The sequence below is a fragment of the Anabrus simplex genome, chromosome 6 (genome assembly GCF_040414725.1).
Source record: "Anabrus simplex isolate iqAnaSimp1 chromosome 6, ASM4041472v1, whole genome shotgun sequence".
Lineage (NCBI taxonomy): Eukaryota > Metazoa > Arthropoda > Insecta > Orthoptera > Tettigoniidae > Anabrus > Anabrus simplex.
In genome coordinates, this window is record NC_090270.1 from 50,084,454 (window position 1) to 50,112,394 (window position 27,941).

A 27,941-nucleotide genomic window follows, 5' to 3' on the forward strand; every position below is an offset into this window, starting at 1 on the left:
CCGAGCTGTTAGGGGAGTGCAGGTGTGAACTTGCATTCGGGAGATAGTGGGTTTGAACCCCTCTGTTGGCAGCCTTGAGATCTCCCGAATGCAAGCAGATAACTATGTGATCCAAACCGTGCAGCTACTTGCTCGATGAAAGGCATAACTTAGGTGTTAGAGATCAGAAATGCTAGAATGGTTTACATACTAATACAATGTAAGATTGTAAAGTGTTACAGTTTGGATAAGTTTCAGAGTCAGAACATTTATTTTATGAATGGGGTATTTTACCAGGTGGCAAAATGATCTGGGGGTTCACTGTTTTAAAGAATAACATGGTTGCTGGGCTGAGTGGCTCAGACGGTTGAGGCACTGGCCTTCTGACCCCAACTTGGCAGGTTCGATTCTGGCTCAGTCCGGTGGTATTTGAAGGTGCTCAAATACATCAGACACCTGTCGGTAGATTTACTGGCACGTGAAAGATCTGTGGGACAAAATTCCGGCACCTCGGCGTCTCCGAAAACCGTAAAAGTAGTTAGTGGGACGAAAAAGCAAGTAACATTATTGTTATTAATAATACATTCATATTTATTGTTACTTGATAGTGATCACATCCGGGAGATAGTGGGTTCAAATCCCACTGTCGGCAGCCCTGAAGATGCTTTTCCGTGGTTTCCCATTTTCACACCAGGCAAATGCTGGCGCTGTAGCTTAATTAAGGCCACGGCTGCTTCCTTCCCATTCCTAGACCTTTCCTGTCCCATCGTCGCCATAAGACCTATCTGAGTCGGTGCGACTTAAAGCAAATAGCAAAAAACTTGATAGTGAGATTGCATTGCTCGATTCGCATGCAACTTTCTTTTGAAGGCACACAGCTGTAGCTCAAAGAAGTTACCAAAATAATTAAAAAATGATGATGATGGTGGGAAAAGAGTATCCAGTTTCATATGATCACGAAGATGTTGCTGGCGTTAAAATGACTGCTTCAAGAATGTGTTAGGAAGACTAGGCCTACTGTTATTTATGCTCTTGTCATGATATACTTTGCTGTTAGCTTTTCATATTGCACTCAACTTATTAATTAAAAGTTTGTTAATTACATACACTTTGGCTATGGAAGTAGTCGGTTACAAAAATATTCTGGTTCTTTGCGGTTAATCAGTCCACAAAAGTTGTTATTTCTCACTCACCAGAACAACAGGGGGTCTAAAAAAAAATTATATTAATGTTCCGCATAAACCAAAATTTTGCATTGCTCCATTGTTTGCCAGTTTCCATTATTTTAGTTCCATTATCAAGTTTTAGATTGAATAGTGCTGATTTAAAAATAAAAAATTACCTTGCAGGCTTTGTCTAGTTAGATTTGGAGTTTTTGGTCTTGTGTCCACTGACATGGCATTGCCCTAGCGTGAAATATCATTTGTCTGTGGCTTCTTCTAAGGGTGGTCCATTTTCTGCCAGCTATATGACATCCCCTAGAGTAGTGATGTTCAGGGAAGGTCCCTGCTTCCTTTTTATCTGGTTAATGAAGCTGAATTCTCATTTACAAGTTATTGTTGTAACGGCAATGCACGTGATCTCTGTAAAACACTTTCTTCAGCTCACATAAGTGCTCAGTAAACTTGTGTACAATTTTTAATGGCTTGCCTACTCCCTTTTCAGATATTTGCCCTTCTTTAACCATATTTAACTGAAGCCATTATGATAGGAAAAAGAAAAATCCTCTTTTACATCACCATCAGTAGGCCACAGAAATGGACTAACAGAAGAATTTCCTCATTGCCATAAAATGCTTTGGGTGCTATCTTGAAGCAGGCATGAGAAGTCCAGAACATGGCATTTGGTGCATACTTCATTCTCGACTGTATCAAGGCAGCACTTCAGTTAGTGATCTGTGCTTCTGCTCAACTTGTTATGAATTGATTGATGTTTTTTTTTGGGTAAAAACTAATTTGCCACTGACAAATGGGTGAGTGCAGTTTTCAAGGCCTGGGTTAATTATATCAGAAGAGAAAAATTGTGAAATTAAAATCTCTTCAGAACCTACCACATTTGGCAAATTTTAACACTTGCTTTGAGACGGTGCTTCGGCTAATTTCAGGGCTGCTCGACGTAGCTCGTGTCTACCGCTCGCCCACTCACCTGCGATAGGCGGGCTATGTTCTCGGCCTCCCCTCTTTGCTTCCTATAGCCCTGCACCCTGTGCATCTTCCTTACATCCCACAGCCCTGCATCCTCAGTCCAGAAATTGAATCTGCTGGTTTTGGAGAACAACCAAGGGTTGATGTCAAAATTATCGCTATATGCACAAATATACAGATCCAATTAAAGAAATTGGCTTTTAACAAACTATTTTACTAAGATTTATGTATTTCTAGGTGATTTACTGAACCACTGAACATATGGAACTTGCCGCGCTTAGATTAGGTGTCACATATACCGTTGTACTCAATACTGTCTTCGGCTGAGGTCTTATTTTCTCCTACCATGACCACATTCAACCTTTGAAAGAACGCACACCTCTTGGGAAAGGGTTGAAAATGTCCTTTGGTAAGCTGTTCCATTCTCTTTCACCGAGCTCGATAGCTGCAGTTGCTTAAGTGCGGCCAGTATCCAGAATTCGGGAGATAGTAGGTTCGAACCCCACTGTCGGCAGCCCTGAAAATGGTTTTCCGTGGTTTCCCATTTTCACACCAAGCAAATGCTGGGGCTGTACCATAATTAAGGCCACAGCCGCTTCCTTCCCACTCCTAGCCCTTTCCTGTCCCATCGTCGCCATAAGACCTATCTGTGTCGGTGCGATGTAAAGCAACTAACCATTCTCTTTCCCCACTTCCCACAAATTAATATTTCCCTGAGTTATTGCACCATTCACTTAATATTATTTTTAACTCATGACTAAACTTATCTCTATAAACCCCTTCATTCTTTAAACTTTTTCCAATATCCTCCCAAGGGCTTTCCTCTGTATATGCCAAGTACATACCCCCTATTCTTGCACTCAACTCCTTTCTGATAAACTTTCCCACCTGCGTTTCCTTAGCCCTACTTCCAGTCATAGCTTCTCAAAAGACTAGGGTTCAGTAGCCATGTGCTGTAGCTTTTGTGATTAGGCCTACTGGTATATGTTATTATTCTTGGAAAATGCTGTTTTACTACCTAAGGAGTAATATGACAAATCTTTGTCATCAAAATTGCATTTAAATTGCTTGATACTTGCTTTCTTTTCATAAAAAGAAGTGTATGGGAGGTATACCACAGAAACACACATTAGTGATTACATCCCTCTGCATAGGGTTGGTGTCAGGAAGGACAACCAATTATAAAACAGGGCCAAATCCTCATGTGATGCACAGTTTGCACCCATAGCTCCACAGGTGTGGGAAAAGCTGTAGAAGAAGAGTGTATTGAAGGTATAACATTTGTTTTCTACTCGCAGCACAAAACACACTGGCACGAGTATAACACAGATTTTTGCTAGAAATTTCTGTGATCATTCTTAGTATTCAGTTTTCAAGTTCAGGACAAAGTCAGGTCAACTTAATTCGTACCTCCAAAGAAGGAGGCTTTACAGCAGGCTTGTAGCTACCCTTAATCTTCAGGGAGGGCGTATTTTTCAGAAGAGGCATCAACATTAAGTATACCACCTGAACCGTAATGAGATATACAGTCTCAAAAAAAAAAAAAAAAAAAAAAAAAAAAAAAGGAATAACTCATCCATCAACATTTCTTTTAATAACATGTTTCTAGCAATTAAATTTGAAATACTGACTTTTTTTTGGTTTAAAAGTAGGTAAAGGTTATTCAGCCTAGCATGTGTGCATTTTTCTAGACTCAAACCAGTCAGCAGAAGGTACAGACGGAAATTCAAGATTATGGTAAAATAATGCCATCGTCTGCTATAGAAATATGGTAGACACAGTTCACGTTAAACCTGCACCATGTGCTCAGTCACAGACACTTGTAAATATAATTATTCATCATAGTTGTTGGATATATAACTTCTTTATTTGTGGACCCTAGCCCCTTACCTTATCCACTTGTTGTTATCGATGGAGGCAATTTTGCTACATTTCTATAAAGGCAAGAGAAATAACAAATTTATCATCAAACGTGAAATTATAAAGACATTTAAACACACTGCTTACGAAGGCAAACAATAGTGCAACAAATAAGTGCTTGGTAAATAAGATATAAACACACAAGCAAGATAGTGTGGTACCCTAGATATTGAAAATAATTTTTAAAATCTGGATGCTTGTACTTTAAACTAGATTTGTGGACAATGATCACTTCAATTTAGTATTGTTCTGTTTGATGAAAGTTTTAGACAAGTTTTTTAAATAATGTGGCGTACTTTATTGGAATCAATCCTTTGGCTTTTTTTCTTTTAATTTCTAATTCTCAAGGGGAAGCCAATTCTGATAGGCAACTATTATTTGTTCTGGATTATTGAAAATTTTAGAGGAAGTATGTGCAGAGGTTTCAACATTCAAGATTAGGGATACCATATGACCAACCTAGGAAAAGAGGACTATCAACCTGAAAAATAGGATGGAATCACTGCACTTTTAACAGCTTCACTTTTATCACTGACCATTGGCCTATTACCTTTGTCATTAATATTTCTTTTCCTGTGCCATTCATACTTTTCTGAAGATAAGATCTTCTGTAAAAGTGTTTTGTTCTCCTACAAATAGTGGTGAAACTGGATGCAACTGAAATGTTTGAAGTTATACTGCAAACATACTACATATTTCACAGTTTCAATTGTAAACCTGTTTCTGTCCTTGATTCACTGTGAATTAAACAGTGAAAATATTTGCTCTATGTTTGTATTATGACTTGGAATACAAAGGAAAAATTCGTTTTTATGGCAAAATAATACTTGATAAAACTTTCAGAACTCAATTTATACACAATTTATACACAGACACAACCATTAGCCGCTCAAGCCAGTTTGACGTGTATGTGTACGGATCTACAAAACGTAAGCCAGGAGCGGTACGGACTAGGAGAGCAATGTTTTGGATGTACATCTGTGTGCCATCTGTTGGTTGTCAACGTGAGCTTTTAGCACGGCTCGCAGCACAGGGCATCATTCTATGCAGTGGAGTATCTTTTACCATAATGCGGCATTGTGTTGGCGTAAAAATAATTTGTTCCATCAACGTCGATTGTTGAAAAACAACATGGTGCGTCCTCGCAGGGTCTGTATTTATCTAATGCAACTCTCGAACGCATATAAGGTGAAAGTAATGATAAGAATAATCCAAGTGATAATGAAACTGTTAGTGATGATGATTTTGCACAGCAGGAAATTACGTGTGATGTACATAATGATAGTAATATAGAGTGAATGCTCACCTGAGTGGTCATAGATACATGTTGATTCAAATTTTATTCCAACGAGAAGGTAATTAGGCACTTTTTTACTTTCCATGCCAAATTTTTGTATGTAGATACAGCATCTGCATGATATGAACTGCATATCCACTTATTTTGAACAAAATCAGACAAGTCGTTTAGAAGTTACAGCAATGTTTGTGATAGCATGTAAAGTTGTGATATTTTTTAAAAGTTATTACCGGTACTGCTGTAGGGTACAACTTGGTCAACTTTTAATACCAGCTTGAAGGTTTAAAAAACTCTGAGCTAGAATGAAAATGGTAGCAAACAATAGTTGTAAACAAAAATTGCTGCCTATTTAAATGTGGCAGTGAAGTTGATAACTGAACCTGCGCGTTGAAATAATTTTTTTTTAACCGCCCAAGAAGAGGACATTAATTTGTCAAGTTATTAAAAAAACTGGCTGGACGCTTTTCATGCTGTTAAAAAGGAGGACATGTCCAGGAAAAAGAAGATATGTGGCATCCCTATTCAAGATCCATTGTATGTAAAATGTTTATTTTCAAATTTTTCACCTTATACCTTCTTCATCCATTCCCATTTCCAGACACACATTGCGTATGATAATGTACCAAAGCCGTCCACTTTGTTCTTTCTCCACCTGTTAACAGTTTAAACATACTACTGATATAGATTTATATACAGTGATGCTCCTACATATAAAAGAAATATATTTCAAAATACCTTGTTGATATGACAGGATACAATTTCAAAAGTAGTAAAAAAGATAATTAAAAATTCAACTCCTATACTAAATATCCAACTTCTCTGCAATTCATATGTCCTAGGGTGTAAGCACAGAAAACATCGCACTGAAGTTTACAGTAGTGGTGTGAGCTGCCCCATTTGGGTAAGTTGTCACGTTATTTAAGGAATTCACACTAGCTAGTAATGTTGCCACAGTTTGATTCTTACTGAGCAGAGCAACACCCTCTGCTGGTGTTGGTGCAGAGACCAGGAAACTCTTGCTCATGTCCTGTCCTGGGTGCTTGTCCACTTGGAGATGCTTTAAGGAATAGTCTACACAACAAGCAGTGATGGCACTTAGTAAAGGAAGCACATATTATATGCTAAGAAGATAGGGCCTATATAAAATAAATACAATAACTCACATGGTCTTGTCCTATTTGAAAGTTAATTCCATCCACCTATCCTGGACAAATTCTTCTATGACGAAGCTGTGGAATTCTTCTTCATTCTGATGATTTCAATTTTAGTAATGTCTTCTCAATCGCCAGCAGAGAGGAGTGTTTCTGCAGTCGGTGTGTATCCTCTGAAGAGCCAAAAATGAACAATAGGCACTAGTATTGGACACTGGAATAGTTGAAATCAATTCACATAACTTCAACAGTTCAGAAAAAGCAGAAGAAGACAATTCTCCATTTAAAAAATAAAAGTTCTAGAAAGCCCATAGTAAGTTACTCATCCGAGAAATAAGCAATGTTGAGCTCGTTTCTGAGACAGGTGAAGTGAAAATGCTGACCATTACTTGATTTCAGAGAACAGAATGCTGCTTCAGGAGAACTTTTCTTCATGTTCTTTTGATCAGCTAACTGTAAAAATGTTAATTTTTCTAGTGCTTTGAACCAAACTTTTAATTGGGTATATATAATATCATATATCTCACAATATGTGCAATGGTGGTGTGAATTTATGTTACAGGTATCATTATGATGTTGCCTCTTCTTTTGCACCACGAACCTGCTACGCTGGCATAGCAGGGGGAGAGGCGATACTCCCACGTGGCGGATAGGGGGGTCCTAACCGGCTTGCTGGTGGACTTGAGGGAAATAAAATACCTCTTGCGGACCAAACACACAACCCCCTGTGGGTGGGGGATGCCGACGAAGAATACACTCACGGTATCCCCTGCCTGTCGTAAGAGGCGACTAAAAGGGGCGACCAAGGGATGATTGTCTTGGAACCATGAAACTACTTTTGATTTGTACCATCACGCGCGGAACACCATGGGTCGCTTTTACTTGTGAGTAGTACCATTCTGTTAGGTACTGAATAGTTTTGTGATTCGTAGCACTCAAGCTGGGTTCCGTGTGGTTTTCCAGTACCCGTGAGTCGTACCCATGTGAGCAACACCACAGGTCTGGGCATTGCCTGTGAGTTGTATCACTATATGAGCGACACCGTGGGCCTGCGTTGCCAGTGATTCGTACCCACTATGTGAGGAACACCACAGGAATGCCGGCGCCCGTGATTAGTACACCTAGGTGAGGAACCACATCGGTTTGCGTTGCTATGAGTGGTGCCATTGTGTGAGAAACACCATAGGTCTGCGTTACCTTTACGACATACAATTCTTGTGAGTAGTACCTTAATGTTTGGAACACCGTGAGTTTACGCTACCTTTGATTAGTACCGCAGCTTGAGAAATATCATGGTTCTACTTTACTGGCAACATGTACCATACTGAGGGGGCATTAGACCTTTTTTTTTGGACCCCTTTAAACATCAAGCATAATCAATTCAGACTTGTGCTTTATAAGTGGTCCCTTGGTCAGTAATACTATTATTTATGACCGTTTTTGAGTCGGATCCACTGTTTTATGTTTGTTTGTTTGTTTGTTTGTTTCTTGTTTGTTTCTGTTTTTTGGGTTCATGTCCATCCATTCATTTTTCTTGACATTTTTATTTATTTTGGTCAGTGGATTTTTTGAACTTGTTGTTGTCATTTCATTTCGTACCATTAGGGGTCGATGACCTCGATGTTAGGCCCCTTTAAACAACAAGCATCATCATCTTCTTCTTCTTCTTTTGCAGTTCATGGCTCTCTTGACATTTGTTCCATACTCTTTTAAATTCATTTCCTTTTTTCATGAATGATACTTTTTTTGTTTCCTCTACTTTTGAAATACAGAAATTTACACCCAGTGCTTTTGTTTGAAGAATTTCAAAGAAAGAATCGGCCATGCAAAATATTTACATGTAACTAATCTCATGATTAGACCCGTATTGAATTTGCTATAATATGCTTACAACATTGTGATTTTTTTTATTCCACCTTTTCAATACAATTGGTTTTATGTTGTTAGATCATAATGCTACAACACTATTTTATAGGGACATGTTTTGCTTGAATTTCAAGCATCCTCAGCCTGTATAATCATCTCAAGGTTAAGACCTGGCATATTTGATTTGCTTTGACAAATTTGTGCTTAATTATAATTCTAAAATTAAGTAATAAAATATATAAACATAGGAATTTATGAACATATTAATAGTTTAACAATATGAATGACTATACTAAAATTGGAATAACCGTTAATTCTAAAGATATTGACGTCCAAAACACAGTATCTTGAAATGTTGAAAATTTGGCTAAAATTGTTTTCTCAAAGTTCTAGTTTATTAAAAACAATTATAATTTGAGTCATAATTATAGTTAAAACTTATTGGTGCTTGAAGATTAAAATCTTGGATATGTTGGAATTCAGCTTCAAGTTTTGATTTTGAGGCTTGCTACTGTAATTTAATAGTTTTGAACAGTAAAATGTTGAATTAATTAGTTTCATCGAACTAGTCTTGTTTTTATGATCATATTTTCCGTTGGTAGTAGTTTGTATTTACGAGGGTTTTAGTCAGAAGGGACGTCAATCCAAAATCTTGAGGAGTTGATTTGTTTCTTTCATAATACAGTATTTGAATGATGGTGCGTCCCTTTGACTGCTACTACAAAACCTTGTGGACTTTGTTACATTACAGTGACTGTTATCTGTTGTGGTTCTACATAGAACTGCTCTGTACAGGTTCTACAAGCCTCATGTGGTGCCCACGGCTTATCTTGGTCTCCAAGTTTCAAACCAAAGTAGGCTTAGTAGGACTTTCTCATGAACTCGGTTATATTGCGCCGCTGTCTCATCAGCACGAAACTTCCACATACATTGCAGAATGCATCTGGATTGTTCTTGCAGCCAAGTTGTGGCATGTTGATAGATGTAAGTTCAATAAAAATATTAACACAGTACGTCACATATAGATCACTTGTGAAGACAAAAATCTCTTTTCACTACCAAGCGAAACACAACTCAGGCTGTCACGGACGAAGCACAACAAGAGAATGATGCCACTCAGCCAAAACCATGTGTTGCCGGCTATGTTGTGCGTAGCTGCCGGCTCTACACTCTGAGCGTGATAATCCAGGACTGCGAGATGGTTGGAGGATGTCGAATTAATAAAATAGCGAATTAAATTAATAAAAGAATATGGAAATCTAAATTAAAGCAACACTCTTCCTAACAACTTAAGAAGTGCATTAGTGCATGTGATGAAATAAACGTACTATAGGAGTTTTGAGAAAATGTTAGGGGGAAAAATTAACATCGGTTCCTGATTCAGACTTCAGAAGTCATCCTATAAAGCAACACAGGATGACAGGAATGAAACCATCGCAGAACAGTGTAATTAATAAACTTGTTATATTGGATTGCCCACAACATTCCAATGTTTTTGACAGTAAGTTGCTGGCACTTTGAGTTCAGTAGATTCTTATATAGTGAGAGAAACTCCACTTGACAACTACAGAAACAAATGAAGCATATCTTTTCAGCACTCATGAGGGGAGTTCAGTCAAAGTTGCAAAGGTTTCCACATCTTGATTGTTCTTCAAATTTAATTTGAATTTGTCTTTAGCAAATCCATCAAGGTTCCCCCTAATACTCACCAGCTTCTTCCAAACGCTGAATCACATCAGGCAAATACTTGTAGTTATGCACTGCAAAAAGTTCCAACTCTAGGTCTTTGTTATTGAGCAGTTGTTGGGCCTGCTTGATGGCCTCTGCATCTGTTAATTTTATCAATTTTTACCCAAGGAAATCTGTTGAAGAAGAGAAAAAGATACTGTCCAGTCTTTTAAAAACGCAGGTAAAATTGGAGGGAAAAGTGCTGAAGCATGAAATAGAAGGGGAAAGGTGGCAACATGTAGTAATCTCACAAAATGTGCAACAAATTTTTTATTTTGCTTCATTTCATGTCTCCAAATACATATTGTTATGAATAAAACTCCATCCATTTCATTACTCTAATTTATTTCAGGATGACCTAATAAATGCACAACCAAGATCGATAGTTGCAGTCGCATAAGCGCGGCCAGTATCCAGTAATCGGGAGATAGTGGGTTCGAGCCCCACTGTTGGCAGCCCTGAAGATGGTTTTCCGTGGTTTCCCATTTTCATACCAGGCAAGTGCCGGGGCTGTACCTTAATTAAGGTCACGGCCGCTTCCTTCCAATTCCTAGGCCTTTCTTATCCCATCGATAAGACCTATCTGTGTTGGTGCGACGTAAAGCAAATAGCAATAAATGCACACATACATATTTAAACACAATTTTAACCAGTTATGAATGGTCACACTAATTACTAGTCTATCTCTCTACCTTATGGTGCAGCAGGGGTCCAGCCCATTCCTTTATCTGGGACACTAATACTTCCTTTAATTTATCCGAAGTCCACTCACCTCCTACAGCCACTGTGAGTAGACAGCTCGATTTGCCCCTGGCTATGCAATACACGACAACTGTTAATCGGTTCGACTCCAATGATAGTCCATTACTTCACACAGTTCCATGTAGTAAACAGCTCAACAGTATTCAACAGCATGATGATACTCACAACGGCAAACATTTAACCCTATAATTAGGGAAGTTGTAAAATAAAATATTGTATATTGAACATAAACATAACACTTAAGATCGTCATCACTATGATGTACATAATCAACATGCGGTCGCCTAGTTATTTCATTATCACGGTTTTAGTCATCATCCTCAGATGGAGGAATAAAGTATTCTGAGTCAACGTAATTCTCAGTGTCAATGTCATTTGTTAACAAATTCGGCTAGATAATCAACAGCATCATTTCTCTCCCTGGTCACCATCTTACAGTACTGCATGGCCAGAGGCAAACATGATGTTATTAAAAAAAATTGTTGCATAGAAAGGAGTGAACATATTTGTTTGTCAGTAATGTAGTTAGGAACTACATTGTTTCCTCTAGGGAAGTGACATGTAAGATGACAGAGCAAGTTGGCCATGCAGTTGGGGCCGTGCAGCTGTGAGATTTCATTCGGGAGATAGTGGGTTCGAACCTCACTGTCGGCAGCCCTGAAGATGGTTTTCCATGGTTTCCTATCCCATTTTCACACTAGGCAAATGCTGGGGCTTAATTAAGGCCATGGCTGTTTCACTCCCACTCCTAGTCCTTTCCTATTCCATCATTACCATAAGACCTATTTGTGTCGGTGCAACGTAAAAACAAAAAAAAAATGCAAGATGCTGCATTCTGTCAGATATAATCACTCTGAAAGCCTGTAGTAAGGTGCACTGTTCCAATAACAATATATCATTGCTGGCACTTTACAGTCATGTACGAAACAATGGTGTATGGACATAACGTTTGACCCTCAAAGGGTTACTGCATGCTCACTGTGTCTTGCCTCAATTGAATGGAGATGAATTAACAATTGAAACACAATGGATAAGTTTTTGTATGTACTGTACTCTATCTGGCCATTTTATAAATTGCTGTAGTTAAACCTTGCTTTGATTTCAGATCCTGGAAGAAGAATAGCAGGACTTGTTCCTCCATTACCAGAAAAACAATTTTCCTGGGATTTCATTTATTTTTGAAAGCTTCCTTGGCCAAGAACTGAAGATGGTAAATAATTTCTGGTTCAGGAGTACTTATTCATTGAGTGCTGTAACAAATCTTCCAATTAATGTACATTGAACACGTTAATTTAAAATGCCCCAGGCATGTTGTGCTGCTCAGTGTAACCATACTGGTAAAAACTGCAAATTAAAGAACTTTCCCTCTGACCCGGAACGAGCTTTGCTTTGGGAATCAAATCTTAATCGAGCTGACTGGGAAAGGAAACCTTATCACCGACTTTGTAAGGTATGCATTAAATCCTTTATACTCTGGTATATTTCAGTTGTTCATGTAGGAGTAATAGATGAAAATCAGTGAGATTTCAGACTGCAGATATGTGTCAGGACCAGTTTTTTAGTTTTCATCAAGTAATGCTTTTAATAGAATTTAGAGAGGGCATACAAGAGTATTGAGGGGAGTAAGTTATTTCAGGTAATCAAAGTCATTTGTGTTGACAGTTGGGCCACAGTAAGAATGAAAATTACAAAGAGTTCTTGGTTGAAAGTAGTTACAAGCGTTGATAAGGCTTTCACCTCTGTTGTTCATCATCATCATCATCATCATCCTAAACCATCTCCAGTTTCCCGGGTGTGGTAAATGAGCCTCCTCCATCTCATCCTGTCCTTGCATCATTCTTCCTCCACCAACTTGTCCCTATCATGACCTCTCAGCAGTACATCGTTCTTAACTAAATCTATCCATTTCCTTCGTGGCCTTCCCACGGATCGTCTTCCTTCTACTTTTCTGTCAAATTCCTTCCTTGCAGTTCTGTTTACTGGCATCCTCTTCTTGTGACTAAACCACTTCAGTCTTGATATCTGAATCTTATTGAGGAGAGAATCATCTATTCCTACTTCTTCTCTAATTTGCTCATTCCTAATCTTGTCTTTCCTGGTTTTCTGGATCATAGTGCGTAGGAATTTCATTTCAGCTGCCTGAAGTTTGGAATTATGTCTATTGGTCAGTGTTATGGTTTCGAGACTGTATGTAAGAATTGGTATATAATAGGACTTGGTACAATGTCATTTTTGTTTTCATGGGTATTTGCTCATCCCACAGCAGGTGTCTTACCTGGTGGTAAAATTGTGTTGCTTTATTGATTCGATTGTTCGCCTCATGTTTTGCTAGGTTGTCATTTGTTATAACGCTACCCAAGTATTTGAAAACTGGAACACTGTCCAGTTGGGCTTCATTTAACATGACTTTTGGTTCTGCTCTTTCCCCATACACTTTCATCACCACTATTTTGGTCTTGCTGATGTTTAAACCATATTTCTTAAACTCCTCGTGCCAGCTTTGCATTCTGTCTCCCAATTCCTCTTCTGAGTCACTCCAGATTGCAACATCATCTGCAAACGTGAAGGCTTCGATATCTCCATGTTCTTTCCTTTTAATAGATTTCATTACTACATCCATTACAATAATAAATAGAAGTGGTGACAATGAGCTGCCCTGCTGCACTCCTCTCTTTGTTTCAAACCAGTCCGACAAACCACATCCTACTTGAATACAGCTTCTATTCCCACTATACAACATTTTCACTTTGTCTATGAGGCTGTCTCGCACTTGAAGTTCTTTCATGCATTGCCAAATTCTTTCCCTTGGTACACTGTCGTATACTTTCTCAATGTCCAAAAATATTAGAAATAAAGGCTTGTTCTTCTCCCAGTATTTTTCCATTAGCATCCGAGTTGCAAATATAAGGTCTGTAGTTGACCTTCCTGGTCTGAAACCATACTGCTCTTCTTCCAGAATTCGTTCAACAATATCTTTGATTCTGGTCTCTATTATTTTTTCCAATATTTTCAGGACATGAGACAGTAGTGTGATACCACGGTAATTAGTACATTTTCGTCGGCTTCCTTTCTTGAACAGAGGTACAATGATGCCCATCTTCCAGTCCTCAGGAATAGTATTTTCCTCCCATATCTTGTTGAGCAGTCTATAGAGCCATTGGATTCCTGGAACTCCCGCTGCTTTCAGCATATCTGCACTTAGTTCATCTACGCCCACTGCCTTTCCTTTCTTCATGCTCTTGAGCGCATTTTCAACCTCAAGCCATGTAATTGGTGGTTCAGTTGTGGTTCCTCGACTTGGCTCTCCTCTATCCGTTGTTATGTTTTCTGTATCTCCATTCAGCAGCTTTTCGAAATAGATCTTGAGTTCTTGTTTAATTTCTCCCTCTTCTTGTGCCAGAGTTCCATCATCACGTTCTATTGCTTTTATTGTCTCTTGATCCCTTCGCTTGTTTTTCACTACTCTGTATAGCAATTTCATATTTCCTCTACTGTCCTCTTCCAGTTTGTCTGCAAACTCATTCCATTTCTTCTCTTTTTCTTCCCTTACAATGTTCTTTACAGCAAGTTTCTTGTTCCTGTATACTCCTTGAAGTCTTTGTATTTCTTGTTCATTTCGTTCTTGTCCCTGTTTTTGTTTCTCCTTGTCCAGTGACTTCTTTATTTGGTTTCTTTCTTTCACCGCTGTTTTCACTCTATCATTCCACCATGGTGTCTCCTTTTTTCTTTTGATAGAACTTGTAACTCCACATAGGTTTTTGGCTTCTCCCACAAAGGTGTCTTTGAAGGCCTTCCACTCTTCATTAACGCTGGTTACTTCACCCTTCGGCAAACTCTGTTGAATCCTTAGTTTATATTCTTCCTTTATTTGGACTTCTTGCAACTTCCAAGTTTTAACCCTGCATTTCCTTGCATTTCTGCATTTCCTTAGTCTTATGTTTGAAGTCTACTACCAACAGTCTGTGGTCACTGTCCATGCTTTCACTAGGGATGACCTTTACATCTGTAATGTACCTGCCACCATCTTTATTCGTGATTACATAGTCAATCAATGTTCTATACTGGCCATCCCAACTGTACCTTGTAATTTTGTGACTGTCTCTTTTTTTGAAGAATGTATTTTTGATTATAAGATCATTTCTTCTGCACAGATCTAATAGTTGTTCTCCTTCTGGGTTCCTTTGTCCAAATCCATGTGGACCAATGATGTTCTCATACCTAAGTATGTCTACCCCAACTTGCGCATTTAGATCTCCAATAATAACATTTTCCTCATTAACTGTATCTTCCATGTCTTGCCAAAATTTCTCTTTGTCTTCCTCACTGCAGCCTGTCTGTGGGGCATATACTTGTATGACAGTGTACTTAGTGTTCTCCAGTTTCATGAACATTTTAATGATTCTATCACTTTTGCAGATAACTTCAGCTGTAGTGTCAGTCCCTTCATTAATTAAAATTCCAACACCATTTTTCGCTACCTTCTCCTGTCCACTCCAGTATAATTTATATCCTCCACGAAGTGTCTTACTTCCAATCCCTTTCCATTTGGTCTCACTTAATCCCAATATTGATATTTTTCTTCTATCCATCATGTCTAGGAGTTCTTCTACCTTTCCAGTTAATGATAGAATGTTCATAGTTCCGATTCGGTATTTGGGTCTCTTTTTTATTGGGGGTTTCCTTTCAGAACATTGTATATCATCAGCCTTATGGTCATCATACTTTACAATTGTCTGAGAGGACTGTCAGTCCGGTCTATAATCTTCTTTCCAAGGCTCTTTTTCTTATTGAAAGTGACTGTACCCAATACTCTCATGCTGACTTGCTAGGCCTAATGCATAAGAGGATTTTCTTTCAGGGTTTACTCCCATAGCCTTTGAGGATGACTTTCTCGTCCTACAAGGCAGTAGGTTCCATCTGTACACCCCAGAAGGATAGGTTGCCTCTTCCGCCATCTCCACTGTACCGAAGTCCATATTCTCTGCCGTAGATGCCGTTGAGGTCTTCACCCTTAACCCAGGGCAAGGGCCCTCCATATTTATAACCCTGGAGAGAGGGTGTCCCAGTATTTTAAAACCCCCAGGAATTGGGTTACCTGTTGGTCCGCGGGTTGTATTGGTTATATCAACCAGCCCTACATACTGTAGGGGCCCCCTATCTGCCACCTGGGGATGCGCTCTGTAGGGGTCAGGTTCCCCTGGTTACTTATTGGAAGTTAACCCCACCCACAAGGAGTGAGGTTGTTCATAGTATACATAATTTATTGGTCATGTCAGGAGTCTATCCATTATATTAGGCCACCTATTTAATACAGTGTAGGGTCACCTTAAGCCTGCAGAACCGTGGTTACCCAGTGCAGAGGTGCCAACTGTTACGGATTATCCGTAATTATTACGGATTTCCCCTGCCGATTACGGCTTTATGGTCCAAGGGTAAATTGTTACGGAAGAGCGACATTATAAGGAAAATATAATTTCTACGGAAAAAATAAGAAAACAAGGAGAATTAAATCTTTTCGCGCATTGGTACTCGACCCTCTTCGTTTCAAATTTTGCGAGTTGGCAAAGATACTCATTCGATCGTCACTTCCTTTTGCTATGCGTGAGCGTCGTGAAATTCATTGGGAATGAATAACTCTACTCTCCTATTCACTAAAAGGTGTAATCTTGTATTATTGCAGTATTAAGTGTACCTGACATTAACTCTCCCACAGAAAGAGTTGTCAGTGTTAATAGGAAAAACAGAATGAATTCAGGCCTACAATAATCACATCTACACTCGAATCGCTTATTGTTCTTAAGGTGAAAATGTCCTCACAGGGGGAAGAATGCTACGAGAAAAATCCCACACAAAAGCACCTGCTGCGTGGGGAAACAAGTTACAAAGAAGGGAAGGGCAAAAGGGCAAATAGGGTCTATTTATCCAGAAGGGATGAGTGTGCTTTCGATTTGACTCCAACATTTTTCGGCGGGTAGGGGGGGGGGGGGGGGAATTACGGAAAAGCCATTTCAGAGGTTGGCACCTCTGCCAGTGTTACGGAGATATCCGTGGTAGTTAGAGGTGAAAGAAGGTGCGGGCTGGAATAGGTCTCAACTACAAAAGTTCGAAAGATGAATTAAAATTTCAACAAGGTTATATTTTCAAAACTTAACAATGGTAACATAGAATTTTGAGCGTAAAACAAATAACAGTTAAATCAGGTACACAGCAACTTTACAAATTCTGGGCTACAAGCCCCAAAGTCTGAGCTCCCTGCTCACACCCACAATAAAGGGCAGAAAACCCCTTCATTACATGGAGCTCTTACTCCCGCTTAATAATGTCAGGCCTCCTAGAGGCACCTTCCAAAATACCAGAAAGAGCTGACCTGCTCTCGATTTTTACAAGCCTTATCAAAGGCCACAACAACCCTTACTCCTAACCGCCCTCAAGGCACACATACAGTGAAACAGGGGTATCTAATACCCAACCTACAGGGCCTTTGTATGAAGAAAACAAAACATGAGGATGAGTTACTGGCCCAAAGTACAGAAAGAACTGGAGGCGTGAACTTGCACTCCAAAATACACTTTTTAAAACCTAAGTGGCTCTAGGCCGATACACAGGGACTAGTCCCAAGCTAGGGAGGTGACCCGTATGAGAAAACTTTAATACATTAAGGAAGAGAAGAAACGGTTATAAAAACGTGGTCACCTCAATTTCAAAATGAACGGGAGTTCGAGAGGGTAAAGCACTCTCTATCCCCGCTTTACAGTGAAAGAGATTTGTAGTTTTCACATAGACAGAAGAGGAATTTACATTTTAAAGTGGTAGGTTACATATTAAAGGTTTCGAACCCTCCCCGAGAGTTAAACTGCTGAGCTAGCAAGAAATAAAGATGCTAAAAGGCCATTACCTTGTTGAAGATCTGCTGTCTGAAGAATGAGGCGCTTCCCGCCCCCTGCTACATATTCACACACTGAGTTAGATGTTATACTAGTGGCCCGGAGACAAGAAAATCAGCAGTTTTTATACCCTCGTGGAAAATTTGAGACCTTTCAAGAATGAGTAGACACACCCCCTCAACTTTATTGGATAGCTTAGAGCTACATATCCATATCGAAGAAGACATAAATGATTGGCTGAGAATTAATTAAAGAAATTCGGGATTGGCTAAATTCAAAACAGGCGGATAGAAGGATTAATATTGCCAACCCACAAACCACAGAACAAAATTTAGTAAAGACAAAACTTATGAATACAAAATTTCTTCAAGAAGGTACATTCCTTTACACCAGAGTGCGTTATCATAGTTTTTTTGTAGAGACATTGGTAGAGAACGTCCACACTTCTTGATCAATGACAAACAAAAACACATCAAAATTCACACAGAGCCATCTTCGGAGAAACAGTTGAGTTAATACAGTTTTTTAAAGTTCAGGCTTTCTCCTGTAGAGGGGTTTCAATTGGCGCAATATTTGAACAAGCGGCGTAGAGGTGTACCGCCCGGTACACCCAGCAATGCACAAATCGAGGTAATGAAAAGTCTTTTTGGGTATCTCATACCACAAGCACAACAGTAGGTCTTCCAGTTGGTGTACACTATGGGTTAGTAAGATGTAGCATGATCCTACTTCTCCAAGTTGATAACAAATGTTCAATTGGAATCATATCAGGCTATACAGTCATGTTCCTCGAATCAGTCCTTCACAACCCTGGCAGTGTGGCATGGCGCATTGTCCTACGGGATGTAGTTGTTAATAGCAGGGTACACTGTTGACATGAACAATTAACTTGCTTCCCAGTAACATTCAGATACTAGACAACATTCAGGGATCAGTTTACCAAATTGGTGGGTCCCTGTGTGTCCTATGAAGACATTACCTAGGCCTTTACAGTTTCTCCACCAGCCTGTGTCTGCCCAACAGTGCAACTAGGTGCCATAGCCTCTGACGGTAATCGGCGTACACATGCTTGGCCATCCATATAATGAACAAGGAATCTGGATTCGTCGAACATGGGGACCTTCTTCCAATCTTCCTCAGTCCAATATTGATTATTTTGTGCCCACCTCAAACACTGTTGTTGGTGGAATGTGGTCACCATTCAGGTACGACTAGGTCTTTGACTCCATAGTCCCACGTGCATAAGTATCTGCTTCATTTCATCAAATGGCTGGATGATGTTTGCCAATCGCTGCACCAATTTCAATACCAGCTCACAACATTGACACAAAAAGCAGCCAACATTCTGTGCCATTTCAGAGAGACTGGAAGCAAGACACTGGCATCACAATTTGACCTCTCTCAAAGTCTGTGTGATCATCTGCCATTCTGACGCTGAAAACACAACTGACAGTGAGTGTGTAGACCTGTGATATATATAATTATATATACAGCAAGTTTCTTTCATCCTTTGGCTGGCAGGCACGCCCAGCTTATCTGCCTCCCATTGACTCATCACACCCCACATCGCTACATAACACACACTTTATCCTTGCATGACAGGAGATTACAATTAAAATTGAGAAAATAAGAATTAAGAAAATTGGCAACTAAGAATTAAGAAAATAAGCTCGTACCTTTTGACAGGAGTTGCTGGAAATGTTCTCCTCCTGTATTCACACATTTCTGGCATCGTCTTAGGAAACTTTGATTCACGCGCATAAGTTTGTCTTCCGTAATTGAGGCTATTTCAATTTTAACATTTTCGTAGCATGCCATGCTGAGCTTTTCGAAATCCCAGCTTCTTTGTCAAAGTCCTCTTAGGGATTTTTTAGGCATATGTTTTAATTTTTCTGCGATTTCATTTACTTTTTCCTTGTTGTCTAACAACTTCCCTGCAAGACTCTGTTTTCACATAATTATCGTACATAAATACCCTTTCCCCAATCACGTACACATCTGGAGGCATTATGAGAATTATACTCCGAAGTAACACTTCACAACTTAAGAACAGTTGGAGCTACAGATCAACGCTTAATACATGTTCTAAGCTCAGACCTGAACTGCGAAGTGCTGGCATTCCTGTGCTGTCCCTGCGCTGTGTGACAGGAAGTGATGAGTCAGTGGGGGGCAGATAAGCTGGGTGTGCCTGCCGGCCAGCCGATGAGAGAAACTCTCCGTATATATTATATAATACCCTACTGCTAATGCACCTCTCTGTGCTCCTGGTGCCGTAAAAGTTCCCGGGTTGGGGTGGTCATAATGTAATGGCTCATTGGGGTAAAGTGCAAACAATTAGATGCAAAATTATATTATTTACATACGTGTACATCTGAAAAATAGCAAGAAAATATCCTTTTGACCAAATTCGCAGTTAGATGTTCTTTGTTCAAAAGCAAGCCCCATCTAACAAGAATCAAACCTGGCTTGGAATACGAGTGTAGACAAGGAGGGCACTGATAAATGTGATTCGCTGTCTCTCTCTTTGCCACAGTCACACTTGCTGTCCTCCGTGAAACTCCATTGCATAAGTGACGACTAAGACCTGCTGACTTGTGAAAAGAACAAGATTATTCACGTGGCCTTTTTAGACTTGGAAAAAGCATTTGACAGGGTATCTCACAATCTTGTCTGGCATGTACTATTTCATGGCATCCCTGAAGCCTGCATTAAATGGACAAAACTTATGTATCAAAGTTGTTTCAGGAGTATTTTGTTGACTCAGTTAATGTGGCTTTAAAGATTTTTAGTCTGTCAAAATCACTAACAACACATATAGCACTAGAACAAAAAAAAAAAAAAAAATTGTTCATACTATTAAACGAGAACATCCTCAGATAGTACCATAATGGACATGAAAAGTCTTGATATAAACATACACCTGTGTCTTTCTGGTTTAATAGGCACAATTTTTTTAATATTCTATGTGTCTGAGAGATTTTCTGAGTTTCATGGTGTCTGACAGGCTGTCTTATGTCTGCAATTTAGTAGCATTTTCGGTGAGAGATTCGATGTTAGGGATGGACGCTTAGTGTGCAGTTATGAGTGAGGTTTCTCACTGCTTTGTGGAGGATGGTACAGCTATTGATCTGTTGAAGAGCTGCTTCCAACCTTGGGTAAAAATGACTCAGACCTTTAACCACTTTGGCAGAATAGATCATTGCATCCAGTGTGTCTGCTGGAAGTGATAAAATCTCCTTGCGAGTACTCTTAATCATTTTGTGGGCATCTTCTAAAAATCGCTGGGGAATTTTTTCCAGTGGGGTGGAAGGGAACTGACATATCAATGTGGGATGCAAGGATGAATTTATGATATTAAACTTTTGATCAGCATGTAGCCAAGGAGAAGTTGCTAGGGCATTGAGTTGCTCTTACAGTAATGTGATGGATTACTTAGGATCAAATACAATAGCATCAGCGAAGTTAACTCCCAGGTATTAAATGCACTCAGATCTGGAAATATGCCATATAGTTGTTCCGTTTGATATGCATAAGTTCCCACTCCTGATTTTTCCTTTATTAATGTCTATAGCTATTGATTTGTTTGTGTTTATTTTCAACCTTAATTCCTGAAATCACTCAATGGCTAAGTTACTGATTTCTAGACCTAATTGTTTGTCACTTCCAATTATTACTCTGTACCATCAGCAAAGCCCTGAATTGTCAGTGGAGTTAACCCATCACCCATAGTGTATCCATATTTAATAGATACACTGTTTTCACCGAGTTCTCTAAATATGTGGTCAGTAGTGATATTATATAAGATAGGTGACACAGGGGACCCTTGTATTACGCCACAGTGTAAAATTAGTATTCAGAATAGCCTGTTTGTAATAATAATTTAAAAAAAAAACTGAAAAGAGCGGTTTACACAGGAGGAAAAAAAGAAAGAAGAGATACATTGGGGGAATGTGTGAGTACACAATATTAAATTGTGAAAGAAAAGAATACTCAGAAAAGAAACTTGGAATTTGGAAACAAAAAAAAAAACCTGTTCATCAGGAATACTATTGCATGCAACATAGTTCCTGTTAGGCACATAATTGAGCAAATGATGTGGGTAGATTTGGTGGTTGGAGGGATTAGGACGAGAATTTTCTCGGTTATTCACCATGTGAGGGTGCAGGTGAGGATGAAGTTGACAAGTTTTATGAAGCATTGAGTGACATCGTAGTCAGGGTCAACAGTAAGGATAGAATAGTGCTAATGGGTGATTTCAATGCGAGAGTTGGAAGTCGAACTGAAGGATATGAAAGGGTGATTGATAAATGTGGGGAAAGATGTGGAAACTAATAGGAATGGGAAGTGTTTGCTGGACTTCTGTGCTAGTATGGGATTAGCAGTTACAAATACATTCCTCAAGCATAAGGCTATTTACCTTTACAGTGGGAAATCTGCCAGGAATGTGAGGGTATTCCAGGGATTTTTTGTTGATACAGACCACTACCTGATATGTAGAGAACTAAGTATCTCTAGGCCTATGATAGAGAAAGTGAAATTTGTCTGTAGACGGATAAGAGTAGACAATCTCCAGAACAAGGAAATTAGACAGAAGTACACAGATATGATTATTGAAAAGTTCCAAACAGTGGACAGTAAGCAGGTTCAGGATATAGAAAGAGAATGGGTGGCAGAAATGGTAGAAACAGCAAGGGAATGCCTAGGAACAGCTGTGTGTAAAGATGGGAAAAAAAGCGAACATCTTGGAATCATGGAGTAAGAGTAGCTTGTAAACGTAAAAAAGAAGGCATATCAGAAATGACTTCAAACAAAGATTAATACAGACTGGGAATTGTATGTAGAGGAAAGGAACAGTGAAACAAATAGTTACTGAATCCAAGAAGTCTTGGGAAGATTTTGGTAATAACTTGGAAAGGCTAGGTCCAGCAGCAGGGAAACCTTTCTGGACAGTAATAAAGAATCTTGAGAAGGGAGGGAAAAAGGAAATTAATAGTGTTTTGGGTAAATCAGGTGGGCTCATGATAGATCCCAAGAAATCACTGGAGAGGTGAAGGAATATTTTGAAAATCTTCTCAACGTAAAAGGGTATCTTCCTTGTGATGTCGCCAACAATCAACCAAGCTCATGGGGAGGAGGACAATGATGTTGGTGAAATTACACTTGATGAAGTGAAAAGGATGGTAAATAAACTCCATTGTCATAAAGCAGCAGGAGTAGATGAAATTAGACCTGAAATTGTGAACTATAGTGGGAAGGCAGGGTTAAAATGGTTTCATGGAGTAATAAAATAAATGGAACAACTGTACACTGTATTAGATTTGCCAACGATATTGCACTTCTGGCTGACAATGAGAAGAACATGCAGATCATGCTCAACGAATTAACATCCATCTTAAAAGATTTCCAACTTAACATTAATGTAAATAAAACTAATGTTATGGTTGTAAGCAAATCTAAAAGCCAGAGGCACATCTCAGAATTGGAAATATTTTAATAAAACAGGTGCACAAGTTCTGCTACTTAGGATCAGTTATTACCGATGACAACAGATGCACTGTGGAAATAAAAAGAAGAATTTCCCTGTGTAAGAAAGCCTTCGAGGAGAAGAAGCAGCTCTTAATTAATAAATCCTTAGATAATGAACAAAAGAAAATGTTTATCAGAACATTCATTTGGAGTGTGCTGCTATGTGGCTGTGAAGGACGGACTCTCTTGAAGGAGAACGTGAAACGACTAGAGGCAGTGGAAATGTGGCTATGGAGGAAGATGACAAGAACTAGCTGGATTGAGAAGAAAACTAATGAAGCAGTGCTTAGAGAAATAAACATCCAGAGACATCTAATAACAACAATAAAAAGGAGAAAAGCGTCAGTTTTTGGTCACATTCTCCGGCATAATGACTTCATAAAGAACTTGTTCGAAGGCAAGGTGATGGGAAAGAAAGGCATAGGGAAACCACGAAAGAAGATCATTGAAGAGGTAGTTGAGATGATGGGATGCCAAGGTTATGGAGAGATGAAAAGGATCGCAGGGAGAAGAGACCAATGGTTGCAGCGACAAGGCAAAGCCTTTAGATAATGATGATGCAGTGTTAGTAAGGTACCTTCATATTGGATAAAAGCAGTAATTATCTCATTAATCAGTATACCAGGCAAAGTGTTCACTGGCACCTTGGAAGGGAGGGTGCGATCAGTGATTGAGAGGAAATTGTATGAAAACCACTGTGGTTTCAGACCACAGAGGAGCTGTCAGGATCACATTTTTAGTATCCAGCAGGTAATTGAAAAATGCTGTGAGAGGAATAGGCAGTTGTGTTTGTTTTGTAGATCAGTAGAAGGCATATGACAGAGTACCGAGGGAAAAGATGTTCGCAGTACTGGAGGACTATGGAATTATGGGTAGATTATTCAGTCAAAGGCATTTATGTTGACAGTTGGGCTGCAGTGAGTTGGTTCAAGGTACTTACTGGGGTTAGACAATACCATAATCTTTCATCTTGCCTGTTCATAATTTACATGGATTATCTGCTGGAAGGTATTAAGTGGCAGGGTGGGATTCAGTTAGGGGGTCTTACTGGCAGATTGTGTTGAAAGCCTGGAGTCTAATACCTTGGAAATTGAAAATAAGTGCAATGAGTATGGTATGAAAATTAGCCTTTCTAAGACTAAATTGATGTCAGTAGGTAAGAAATCCAAGAGAATTGAAAAAGAAATCCAAGAGAATTGAATGTCAGATTGGGATACAAAGCTGAAACATTGCAGATAGCCTAATTTCAAGTATTTAGGATGTCTGTTCTCCCAGGATTGTAGTATAGTAAATGAGATTGATTCAAGGTGCAGTAAAGCTAATGTAGTGATCTCGCAGTTGTGATTAGCTGTTTTCTGTAAGAAGGAAATCGGCTCCCGGATGATACTATCTTTACATCAGTCTTTTTCAGACCAGCTTTGCTTTATGGAAGTGAAAGGTGGGTGGATTCAGGATATCTTATTCATAAGTTAGAAGTAACAGACATGAAAGTAGTGAGAATAATTGCTGGTATGAACAGGTGGGAACAATGCAAGGAGGGTACCCGGAATGAGAAAATAAAGTCTTAAGTTAGGAATGAACTTGATGGATGAAGTTGTATGCATAAACCAGCTTCGGTGGTGGGGTCATGAGAGGCGAATGGAGGAGGATAGGTTATCTAGGAAAATAGTGGACTCTGTTATGGAGGGTAAGAAGAGTAGAGGGAGACCAAGACGACGATGTTTAGACTCTTTGAGTGCCATGTGCTATTACGGTTTTCTTACCGCTGAGCACCAAGCAAGCTATTGTTTGACCACTGTTGTAGGTAGAAACTTGAATTTTTCATTACTTTTTTACTAATACGGTTGCCTATACAAATAAAGCCTTACTTAGTTAATTTGTGACCATTAGTAAACATTTAGCAGCCATAACTGAAAATATTAATTAAAAATAAATCAAAACAGAACAGAAGGTATTCACCACATAAATAATTCAGAACTGTCCGCAGAGTGGTTGTGTGACCTGGCTCCAATTCAAGAACAAAGAGCTTTAGGTATGTAGGCCTAATGGCCGGTTTCTGGTACACCACAGTTACCTGTGAGTTACGTAAATGCGCTTGTAACTTTAACTGCGCTGTTAACTTTAATGAGTTTCTGGAAACTTAAATCAAAATTTATAAGCCCTGGTAATAAACAGTACAGTTACCGTCATGTTTAGTATCTCTCATCCTCCAATAGATGTCTCTACGCAAACGTTTTTAGGGTTATTTTGGTAATATCTAGTTACTTTTACTAGCAGAAGTTTTTTATAATGAAAGTTGGTTGGCAAACATGTACATAGACATCTTAATCGCAATGCCATTATAAGAAGTCAGTGAATGATAGCTATTTGGTGCGACACAATATGGAAATGTCGGATAATTCTAAACATTACATGTTATAATTCTCATGTTAGGTCCGTATTGAAATGTACGTAAATACAAAGAATGTTACAAGTGTTTATTTATATATCCACCTATTCAATACAAAGAGATCTTTTTAGAAATTAAATATTATTATAAAATGTTAAGGGACATGTTTCGCCCATATTAAGGGCATCATCAGCCTCAAATTCAAACCTGTATGGTGAAAAATCAGGATCCTGATTGCTCTTACAAGCCATAAAAAGAGGATATCATTATAGGTGTCAGTCTAAACATACAAAATATTAGAATGTCCTTGGCTAAAATTGCAGTATCAAGCTGCATGTCATAAGTTCACATGAATATACTTTCCGGAGCGTTGAAAAACTTGTTGGGGTAGGGCAGTAAACAGCTCAGTCTTTATAATGAAACCGAAATGTGCCTCCTTGTTACAGATGTCAATATCGTATGTTGTGATAAGACAACAGATCTCTTAAATGGCTCTTCAGCTGCCTATAGTCTATTTAACTGGCTGAAGGAGTGAAAGTCGAATGTGTTATGATAAGATAAGTCTTCCTTACGTAATTGTGGGAGCAAGGAAAAAGCATTCAAATAACATAAATACATCTATAGACAACCAAATGCTTTTTCCTTGCTCCCACAATTACTTAAGGAAGACTGTTATCTTATCACAACACATTCGACTTTCACTCCTTCAGCCAGTTAAATAGACTATAGGCAGCTGAAGAGCCATTTAAGAGATCTGTTGTCTTATCACAACATACGATATTGACATCTGTAACAGTGTATCAGCTTTGCTTTTTCTTATCATCTTCAAGGAGGCACATTTCTGTTTCATTATAAAGACTGAGCTGTTTACTGCCCTACCCCAACAAGTTTTTCAACGCTCCGGAAAGTATATTCATGTGAACTTATGACATGCAGCTTGATACTGCAATTTTAGCCAAGGACATTCTAATATTTTGTATGTTTAGACTGACACCTATAATGATATCCTCTTTTTATGGCTTGTAAGAGCAATCAGGATCCTGATTTTTCACCATACAGGTTTGAATTTGAGGCTGATGATGCCCTTAATATGGGCGAAACATGTCCCTTAACATTTTATAATAATATTTAATTTCTAAAAAGATCTCTTTGTATTGAATAGGTGGATATATAAATAGACACTTGTAACATTCTTTGTATTTTAATTCTAAACGTGCGAAAAATTTCAGTCCTTTCGAGAGGAACTTGTTAATAGACCTCGTTCTTCAAAGAAAGGAAGTGATTGAGAATAAGAAGACTGATGGGGCAACAGTAGCTCAGAAAAAAGTTCTTGGGAGGACTTATGTGAAGTCTTCAATGCATCCAGCCAGACAGGAGGACGGACTGCAAAACAGTTAAAAGAACTGTATTTCATTATGAAAAGGAAAGCAAGAAAGCATAATAACGAAGACAGGGTAAGTACTGATATATCCTCTAACTGGTAACGTGCACTGGTGACGTGAGGTCTCTGAGACTTGTGACAAAAATAAGAGTTCAATGAGAAACATTCGGCATCTTATACAAGTACTACTATTATTTTATCGGATTCAGCATGTAATAATCTCTCATAATATGAATATATGTATAACCTAATAATGCAAAAATTACATATATATTCCCTTCTTTGTTATTCACAGTACATAGACATCCTCGTAAATTTCACCTTGATTGTTGTCGTCACTAAAAATGTTCAAATTACCAAACAGATCACTTTTCACTGATCCAAAACAAATATAATCCTATAAATGAAAACGTGTAGCACACTTTGGAACCTATCATTCCGGCACTGATGATGTGATTAAAAGAAATAAGTTTCATAATGATAGATCTGTATTGAACTCTGATTACAATAGAGTAAATTAATATATTATTTTGGGTCCACCTTTTCAATACAAAATGTAAATAGTTTAAATTACATAGGGACTAGTTTCGACCTAGTAATAGGTCATCATCAGCCTGAAGTAAATTAAAGCGTAAATATCGAAGAAAAAGTAAACAATGCAAACACAAGTAGGCTACAGTCTTTTTAAAAGTACATACCATGTGGGATATTGAGCAGCAATATATTAAAAATATATATTAAAAATTCTTCCCATTGACGAAGCACTGAGCGGAAGTTATGTTTATTTATGAATAAAGTTCAGTGCGCCGTATAGTATTAAAAGTCCAGTGTGCACTAAAAGATGTTATAAAGAAGAATTATCAGTTGAATGCTTGCTTCTTGAGTTTGCCGTTGTATATTCGAAGAAGTTACGT

At 38.7% G+C, this 27,941-nt stretch overlaps 1 protein-coding gene across 1 annotated transcript in view; it reads left to right on the forward strand.

Annotated features, from left to right (window-relative positions):
* LOC136875857 (uro-adherence factor A) overlaps positions 1–27,941 on the forward strand; it is a 132,986-nt gene that overhangs the window by 2,669 nt on the left and 102,376 nt on the right. The window contains exon 2 of the mRNA XM_067149477.2: positions 11,953–12,297. Coding sequence (XP_067005578.2) covers positions 12,145–12,297 — 153 coding nt within the window. The 5' untranslated portion in view covers positions 11,953–12,144. The remainder of the gene's footprint in view (positions 1–11,952; positions 12,298–27,941) is intronic.